This window comes from Callithrix jacchus, chromosome 10 (assembly GCF_049354715.1).
Source record: "Callithrix jacchus isolate 240 chromosome 10, calJac240_pri, whole genome shotgun sequence".
Taxonomy (NCBI): Eukaryota; Metazoa; Chordata; class Mammalia; order Primates; family Cebidae; genus Callithrix; species Callithrix jacchus.
Genome location: NC_133511.1, coordinates 116,817,425 through 116,827,117, shown reverse-complemented (window position 1 = coordinate 116,827,117; position 9,693 = coordinate 116,817,425). Strand labels below are relative to the sequence as shown.

The 9,693-nt window shown below is 42.2% G+C and overlaps 1 protein-coding gene and 1 non-coding gene across 2 annotated transcripts; both read right to left on the bottom strand.

The window, feature by feature from the left end:
* Positions 1 to 1,844: 1,844 nt before the first annotated feature.
* On the bottom strand, positions 1,845 to 1,949 carry LOC118145954 (U6 spliceosomal RNA). The gene has a single exon (XR_004731432.1). It is a non-coding gene; the product is annotated as a U6 spliceosomal RNA (small nuclear RNA).
* Positions 1,950 to 7,669: 5,720 nt separating this feature from the next.
* Positions 7,670 to 8,647, bottom strand: LOC100409774 (olfactory receptor 4D10). The gene is given in 2 exon segments (XM_009008215.4): positions 7,670 to 7,885; positions 7,887 to 8,647. Coding segments are annotated over 2 exon segments (909 nt in total). The 5' UTR covers positions 8,621 to 8,647; the 3' UTR covers positions 7,670 to 7,710.
* Between the last annotated feature and the right edge of the window lie 1,046 nt (positions 8,648 to 9,693).

Here is a 9,693-nt window from a genome sequence, read left to right as displayed (position 1 = left end):
GAGTACTTACTGGCTGAGCTAACATGCACAAATTGCTTCACCCCATGACCTCATTCTATGTATCAGTAATTTGGAGACAATAGCATCTCCTTCATAAGACTTTTGTGAGGGTTAAATAAATTAATGTATGTGGAGCATCCGTACTTAGAGCATTGCCTAATCTGTAATAAGTGTAATTACATGTGTGCTACCTTAAAGACAAGTGCAGGTTAATAATTCCCACACACAACTTCTTCAATAAATATATTGCCAATATTTATGGACTTTCTTTTAGAGGAGCTGCATGTTTTCCACATGTATATCCTCAACCACTTCGTCAGAACGTTAACTGTTTTGAAGGAATTAGGAGATAATTGCCTTCCAGTGACCCAGAGGGTGGTGACGGCGTAGGAGAGTAAAAAGAGCACTTGCGTGGTTTGGCTTCTTCTCTGACATCTTAATAGCAGACCAGAGAAATTGTTCAGTGCGAGGGCTCTGGGATCGAGAGTCATCTGGGTTTAAGTCCTGGTTTTGCCACTGTGTGATTTGGGCAAGTGCATGACCCCATTGAGCCTCTACTTCTCCATCTGTGGCATGGGGATGATAATAATACCCAGTTCACAGGGAAGTTGTGAGGGCTGAAGAACTAACATGGGTAAACTTCTCAGCGTACGGGCTGGTTATCTGTCATGATTAGTGCTATGCTGGGGAACCCTAACAGCGGAGCCTCATCAGTAAACGGAATGTGTTGAACTAAATGGTAGATATCAATCCTGATTAGTGTAAAAAGAGAGGAAACAGTCACTAGGAACACCAACTCAGTATAGTTTCTAGAGATGTTGATGAAAACCAGTGTAGTTATTAAAGTCTTCAAGGGGACTCCCATGTAAACACCACGCTGTTTACACACAAAGAAGTGGAAGGGAGACCATATCCCAGATCCCATGCCAGCCTTATTGGTCAGAAGGAAATAGGTCTCATGTTCACAAACTGCCTTTGGTAATTTAAAGAAAACGCCTGCTACTTTTAATCCATCCAATTATTTAGCAACTATTGAGGGAATAAGGGAAGAGTTCTAGGTTATTTGAGAGAAAGGCATATAATGTAAACACAGTGTGAAAGCATTGAAATCCAATATATGGGAGTGATGGGGACCATCTGAGGGCAAACAAAGAGCTGAGTGTGAGTAGAGGATGATTTCCAACCAAGGCTCAGCGAAGCTGTGCGGAGGAAGTGGCATTTATGTTTGGGATGTATAGGAACAGGGAGAAAGGATCTTCTGGCCTTAGGGGACTATTTAAATATGTGAAGTTTGCTTATGAGTGGGAAGTTTGGCTGGAAAGTAAGGGTGCAATCATGACAGCGTGGAAAGACAGAGAAAAGAAAATCACTGCTATTGTAAAGTGTCAGAAAACAATACCCCATAATGAAGGCCTCAGAAGCAGCCTCCAAAGTACAAGTTTCTCTCTGACCTCCTCCTGCCGTCCTGTGTCAGGTCTCCGGCTCTTCATTCTTCCCCAAGGTTAGCTGTAGAAACTACAATACCTCTTCCCTAAGACGGATCATGGAAACCACAACCCTTTTTCTCCAAAGCCAGCCATAAAACCTGAAGATATTATTCTACCTTCCCCATTACTCTGCCTTTCTGTGTAAGAGTTGGCCATAAATAAATTCTCAGGTCTACTGTGATCGTAGGTCATCAGAACTCCATTCCAGAGAGAGAGAGAGCAAGCACTAACTCATACCCAGGAGGAAGGAATTGCTGCTTAGAGAGGCCAAACAGGATCTAAACAGACAGGCCTTGCTGGGCTTCCCCGTTGTCCATTAGCATTAGATCATATAATTTCTTCAAATTTTAAATTTCAATCTTTATGGTGTGCTTCATGAATTTGTGTGCCATCCTTGTAAAGGGGCCATGTTAATCTCTGCTGTATTTTCCTGATTTTAGTTTATATGTGCTGCCAAAGCAAGCGATCATACCTTTTTTGTCCAGTTGTATTTCTACATGGCTATGCCTACTTCATTGGACCTAAACATAGAAATGAACATTTTCCTTGTATCTTTGGGTCTTCATTCTGAAGCCTCCCATGTCATGTAAAACTATGATCAAGTACATTTGTATTTCTTTTCTTCTAATTGTCTGCCTTTTGTCAGCTGATTTTCAGCGAACTTTCAGAGCATGAAGGGGAAGTTTTCTCCTGTTGCCTACACTATAAACTTCTTACGTTCGTGTTAGATCTAAAGAAGAGTAGACTGGTGTTTATGTCTGAGTCTTTAAACATTTGTGAGTGTTCAAAATATTTTATGTGTTACTGTATGTTTAAGGTGAGGATAAGAATTTCCTCTGTTGATATCAGCCTAAGAAGACCCATCTATAGACATGAAGACTGAGAAAAATCTCTTCTCTGTACCATTCAAGAGGTCTCAGAGGGCAAAAGCTGCCTTTTCCCAATTCCAAACTGACCTCAATTCTGTTTCTCATTTCACAAGGGACTCTTTGTTAGTATTTCTAACTTGCGCTGTTACTAGAGGAAGGCTCTCCCCAGAATGCAGCATCTTGTACACATATCACAGTGTGATTGTGAATCTTAATAATTACACCTAGATTTCAATTTTTCTTATTCTTATTTTCTCACTCTATGCATAAACATCCAGACACCGGCGTGTGCACGCGCGCGCGCGCACACACACACACACACACACTTTTTACCTAAAATCTGCAACCTTCTTCCAAGAACTCCAACATTTTGAGTAATGTTCACATGAACCTTGGGAATCATACAACTTCAGAAAACTCTGCTCAACACCCCTCTGACGACCAGTTATTTCAATGGTGTCTCTTCTATCTTAATGTGGAGAGGACTTGGGAATAATATTTTCTTGGCTCTTTCACACTGATTCACAGTGTCCCGTCATATTTACCAGTTCCTTAATCCCAGAACTAGTGTGAGAATTATCAGAGGGATTTTAGTTGATGTGGTTGTGGAAAAATTCTGCTGGCGGTGAGGTTGTCTCAGGGGGAATAACTAAGAAGTCACTCAGACACATATGCTTAGGAACACACATTTTGCCTAGAGCATAAAATTTTCCAGAGGCAACTGAAAAGTGAATCTCCTTGTCTTCTGGCTCCAAAAGGAAGAAAGGTTATGTTGAAACATGTCAAGCTCTATTCCTAAGAAAACTCCTAAAGTGCTGTTTTTGGTAATCAGAGGGTGCAGAGAAACTTGGAGCTAACAAGGAGATTGGACTCACTGTCTGGTCTTCCATCCTATTCTATTTCCAAGTCTAACAACTTACACAAAGAGAACTGGAAATGGAACTTCTAGTAACAGACAGCACAGGGGCATGAAGGTTTGGGAGATGGCTCATCGTTTCTCCAGATCTCACCACTTACTTTATTGACTGGGATCCCCAGTTTGGGAAAAGGTCGAAGCAGGCACAGGATGGAGCAGCATGGTTGGCCATCTATACTAAAACATAAAACAAAGTCAAATGAAACGAGACACCAAGACTGCCACACAGTGAGAAATGTGACTCTGTTCAATAGCTAGCCACATTGTGTGACCATCTTTAAAATCTAGAGCCTTAAGCTTCTAGAAATGGAATGTTGGCCATACTGGCTCCCATTGTGTCCCTTGTTTTTGATGACCTTGACAATACTGAAGAGTCCTTGTCAGGTGTTTTATACAACAGGAGTCCAAACCACCAGGCCATGAACTGTTCCAGCTTTTGCCCTGTTAGAAACCAGGCCCCACAGCAGGAGGTGAGTGGCAGGTGAACCAGCGAGAGGAGCTTTGTCTGTATTTACAGCCACTCCTCATTGCTAGCATTACTGCCTGAGCTCCACCTCCTGTCAGATCAGCAGGGCATTAGATTCCTACAGGAGCAGGAACACTACTGCGAACTGTGCATATGAGGGATCTAGGTTGCATGTTCCTTCCAAGACTCTAATGCCTGATGATCTGTCACTTATTCCCATCTCCCCCAGCTGGGACCATCTAGTTGCAAAAAAACAAGCTCAGGGCTCCCACTGATTCTACATTATGGTGAGTTGTATAATTATTTCATTATATATTACATGTAATAATAATATAAATAAAGTGCATGGTAAATGTAACGCATTGAATCATCCCAAAACCATCCCCGCCACGTTGGTCTGTGGAAAAATTCTCCTCTGCCAAACCAGCCCATGGTGCCAAAAAGGTTGAGCACCGCTGTTACACAATGTCCTTCAATTGGGCCTATTCTGGTGATGTTCTCGTGGTTAGACATGGGTTGCAGACGTCTGGGAGAAAGACCGCAGAGGCCAAATGCCACTCTCATCACATCATATCAAATGGTATGTGTTATTCCATTTTTGTGCTCCTGATAAACACATACCCGAGACAGGGTACTTATAAAGGAAAGAAGTTTAATTAACTCACAGTTCCACATGGCTGGGAAAACCTCACAATCATGGCGAAATGCAAGGGGGAGCAAGTCACATCTTACATGGTGGCAGGGAAGAGAGAATGAGAACCAAGCAAAAGGGGAAACCCCTTATAAAACCATCAGATCTCATGAGACTTATTCACTTCCATGAGAACAGTATGGGGGAAACTGCCCCCATAATTCAAATGTCTCCCATCGGATCCCTCCCACAACACATGGGAATTATGGGAGCTACAATTCAAGGTGAGATTTGAGTGAGGACATAGTCAAACCATATCAGGGTACATGCCATTAACATGATTGATCACTGATGACGTTATTTATAACTCATACTTAGAGAGTTGGGGCTGGGTGTGGTGGCTTGTGCCTGTAAACCCAGGAATTTGGGAGGCCAAGGCAGGAGGACTCCTTGAACCCAGTTTAAGACTAGGCTGGGAAACATGGTGAAACTCTGTCTCTACTAAAAATACAACAATTAGTCAGGCATGATGGCACCTGCCAATAGTCCCAGCTACTTGTGGGTCTGAGGTGGGAGGATTGCCTGAGCCTAGGAGGTTGAGGCTACAGTAAGCCAAGATGCAGCAATGCCCTCCAGCCTGGGCAAGAGAGTGAGACCATGTCTCAATTAAAAACAAAACAAAAAAAGAATTGGGAGTCATGTTCCATGTCCTTGAGGGCGGAGAATCTACATACATAATTTGGAATTATTCTTCATGAAAGATTTGTCTATTATCTGCCATTTATTTATTTGTTCAGTCATTTATTTATATTAGTATGGGCTCACGGATATTTATTTTATACTTTGGGTTGTAATCCATGACTACATTATATATTTTGCTGTTCTGACTTTGGCCATGGGGAACTCTTTCGGTTGGCTCCTGTGATCCTTTGACATACCTCCACTGTTTTGCTTTGTAAACATTTCCTTGTTTTTGGCGCTAAAAGATGCTCCAGGCTTGTATTGTATATTTCCTGCCCCAGTCCTAAAATCAGTCATTTCTCCAAGAAATACTGGTGCCTTTGTTAAAAAAAATAGTATTTATTAAGTGATTTGAAAATATAAAGAAATAGCATGATAAATGGTAGCAACCAAAGAAAACAAAACAAAAACCTGACTTTTTATATTATTGATCATTTCCAGGTACCTTTGTTCATGAATATAAAAAGTTAATTTTATTTTAATTAATTTATTTTTGCAGCTTTGATTACATGGATGCTTTCAGGGAAGTGCGAGTCCCTAAGAAAATTCCACAGCTATACTGACTCCTACAATGTAACTAAATGACGTGAACCTTTGGCTTCTGCTGGGGAATACGTTCCTATTCTTGCAGTCCCATGTGTGCAGGATGAGTCTGGAGTGTGACACGTAAGTACTGGAAGGAGATATTGGATTTGAAGGGATCATGTAGGTGAGAATGAAGGAGCTTTCAATGGCCTGAGGACCAAATTGCATGGAGTTCTCACAGGATACACAGTAGTCAGGAAACCCATGTCGGGTTCATCTGCAAATCCTGCTAACTTGACCTTCAAAGTTTTTCAGACTTCTCACCATGACCACCATTACCATTCTAAGTCAGGTCTTCATTCTTTCTCTCATGGGGCTATCATAGTAGGTTTTGAATTGGTTCCCGGTTCTTGTTCTTATCCCTCATCTGTTCCTCAAAGACCTCCAAATGTGTCCGTCGTACTCAGTGTGAAAGCTAAAAGCTTTGCAACTGCCCACAAAGTCGTGATGACCTGGCCCCACCATCTCTCTGAACTCAACCACAGGTACTTCCTCTCTACTTGCTTTCTCTCACTTAGTCCCAACGGCCTCCTTGCTGTTTCTTGGACCCTGTGGACACATCCCCATCTCAGGGCCTTTGCATATCTGATTTGTGAACTGAGATTTGTATGCTGACACACACATTTTGCTAGTTTCAATAGTTTTAAGATATCTAGGATCTACCTCCAGAAATGTGCAAAACAAAAAATGAAAGAACAATTCCCAGCAGCCGTGATAACACATTAAGTAAACAAATAAAAACCAACTTGATATATTGAATAATGTTTCTCACTTTTTTCCAGCTTTTTGAATAAATGTGCACAGTCTGAAGCAGCTTCAAAGATTTCAGTCATTTTAGAAATTCATGTTTCCAGAGAGTAAATATGAATTATTTTCTTTTTCTTCATCATTTTTTTCTTTTTATTTGAGATGGAGACTTGCTCTGTCACCCAGGCTGGAGTGCAGTGGCGCGATCGCGGCTCACTGCAACCTCTGCCTCCCAGGTCCAAACAATAATCTGCCTCAGCCTCCTGAGAAGCTGGGATTACAGGCAGCAGCCACCATGCCCAGCTAATTTTTGTATTTTTAGTAGAGACAGGGTTTCACCATCTTGGCCAGGCTGGTCTTGAACTCCTGACCTCGTGATCCACCCTCCTTGGCCTCCAATGATTTGAATAGCAGAAATGAGTGAGAGGCAATGTTCATTCATTGAATGTTTTAATTTAGTAATTTTCAGTAGGGTTTATTATATTATACTTGTGCCAGGTGTTGGGGACATGACAATAAATAAAGCATAATCCTACTGGGGGAGATTGGGAGAAAGAGAACAGGGAATTGAAACAGGGCCCCAAGTGTTGTGCTACAGCCAAACACAGGCTGCTGAGGGAATGTCCTGGAGGGGTGACCAGTAGGCCTGGGGTTCAGAGGAAAATCAGGTTAGAACTGTGCTCAAGGTCACAGAGATCACAATGTGTGAGATCATGTTCTAATTCAAGCCGTGCTAATCCAAGCACCTGCTCTCAGCTACTGGTAGGTAGGCTTGAGATTAAAAAACCTCAAGTTGGTATTCTTTGATTCATATAATAGAATTGGAGGAGAAACTTAACTGGGATGTGTCTTTTAAAATCAGGATCTGTTGACTTCATGAAAGATTTCATGGAGTCTAATGTCCAAGCTGCATCGTATTTCTAATATGTGTTTCAGCTCCCTTCCTGGCAACAACACAGGACTGTAGTGGAAATGTCTGAGTGTATTTTGATTCCATTTCCTTTAGTTTTTCCAAGGCTGTATTGCAAAAACGATACACCTCTCCTGCTAACAATTGTATCCATGTACTTTCTCCTGTGACACAGACCCATCTTTCTACATTATTATGGCCTGCTACTCAGAATGTTTGAAAGTTATGTGTTTCTTATTAGTAGACTAAAAAACAATTAGAAATCAATTAGTGAGTAGAGTGTATTTGCGGGGCATGTGTTTTCAAAAGCGGTGAGAAGGAGAGAAGTACAGGTCTATTTCCTTTCAGAAGGTCTGAGTCATCTCTTCAGTCTCCTCATGGCTGACTTCATCTCATGGTTCCTCAGAGTGTAGATCAAAGGGTTGAGCAGAGGGGAGATGATAGTGAAGGTGACAGAGATGGCCTTATCCGTGGGGAGGGCAGTGAAGGGCCGGGCATAGACATAGATGCAGGGCACGAAATGCAGGGTCACCAGTGATGTGGGAGGTGCATGTGGAGATGGCTTTCCTCCTGCCCTCTCCTGCCTGAGACTTGAGTAATGATAATATGACCATGTAGGACACCAGGAGCAGGAAAAACCACAGTGTGGTGAGCAGTCCATTGTTGGAAATCATTAGTAGTTCAAGTATGAAAATGTCTGTACTGGCGAGTTTGAGAACCTGGGGGACATCGCAATAGAAAGTGTCAAGAACATTGGGTCCACAGAAAGGGAGAGGGAGCAACAGGGAAATCTGCACGATGGAGTGGACAAAGCCCCCCACCCAGGCAGCCACTGTTAGCCCAATGCAACGGTCTCTACTCATGATGGTCACATAGTGCAGGGGCTTGGAGGTGGCCACATATCGATCCAATGCCATCACTGATAGAGAACATGCATCCACTCCTCCAATGAAGTGAAAGAGAAACATCTGAATGAAGCAACCATTGAAGGAGATGGTCTTTGTCTCAGATAGAAGGTCCACCAGAACCTTGGGCGCTGTGATGGAGGAGAAGCAGATATCGGCAACAGATAAATTACGGAGCAAAAAATACGTGGATGTGTGAAGGCGAAATTCACAAGTGACAGTGACCACGATGAGGAGGTTTCCCAGCAGAGTCATCACATACACCAAGAGTAGGAAAGGAAACAGGACCAAGCTTGCTTCCTGATTCTGGGTTAGGCCAAGGAAAATAAATTCTTTTACCCTGGTGCAGTTTTTCATCTCCATTCAATCATCCTCTTTATTCTCTTTTGTTCAAGCTATGTCATGCAACAGCACTGGGATGTGTGTTTTATTGTCGTCCCAAGCACACTAGAAGGCAGTTCAAAAACTTCCCACACAGTTGTAGAGTTTGCAATTTGTTGCATTGTCCACATTTTTAAAATAGCGATCAGTTTGCCGATCAAATTATTACATGCAAAGTCGATCAGTAATTCTTTTCCTATAAAACTATTTTGGAAAAGAATAAGCATATTATGTTTAATAGTGACATTTACATAGCATATTTAAATTTATTATTTTTATTATTTTTTTTTATATCCATGCAAACTTATTGGTTGTCAGGAACTGTGAAGTGTTAAATACAAAAATAAGTAAGACATAGTTCCAGCCATTAGGAAACTTATAGTCTAGGCACTTAATAGTCATATTAGCTAATATTCTGTTGACTTCAAGAGAGTCTTACATTGCTAAAGAGGCTGCTGTCCTATTTCTTATTGCAATATTGCTGTGCCATGGATCAATTTCCTAGCTCTTGGTTGTTTTCTGTCAGATTTCTTTAAATTGCAGAGTAGGATTTCACTTAACTTCTCCTTGTCACTACTTTACACTAATCAGATTTTTTGCTTGATATTTATTTGAAAATATGTTAAATTTGCTATTAGAAAACATATTTGAGGCGAGGACTCAAGATGGCGCTGTGAGAACAACTCAGGATTGGAGCTCTTCTCATTGAATCTGCAAACGGTGAGTCAGAGCGGCATTTCCAGACTGATCTTTGTTGTCCACAGAATGGGGAAACTCCCAAGTATAAAAAAGACACGGGACGCCAGGCAGTAGGTCTGCCTGGCGAAGCCGGCAGCCGGGGCGGCGGCAGCCGGCCCTACCCAGCAATCCCCACAGGGCGCGCTTGTCTGGGTGCCCTGTTGAACTGGCAACCTGAGACTTGAGAGGGCTGGACTTGAGACTGAACGAGACTTGGACAGTAGCCCAGCCCAGGGGATTGCAGGGATTGGGATACCCAGTGGGACGAACAAAACCGCGATTTCAAACTATCCCGAGCAGACGGTCCGAGACGCTCT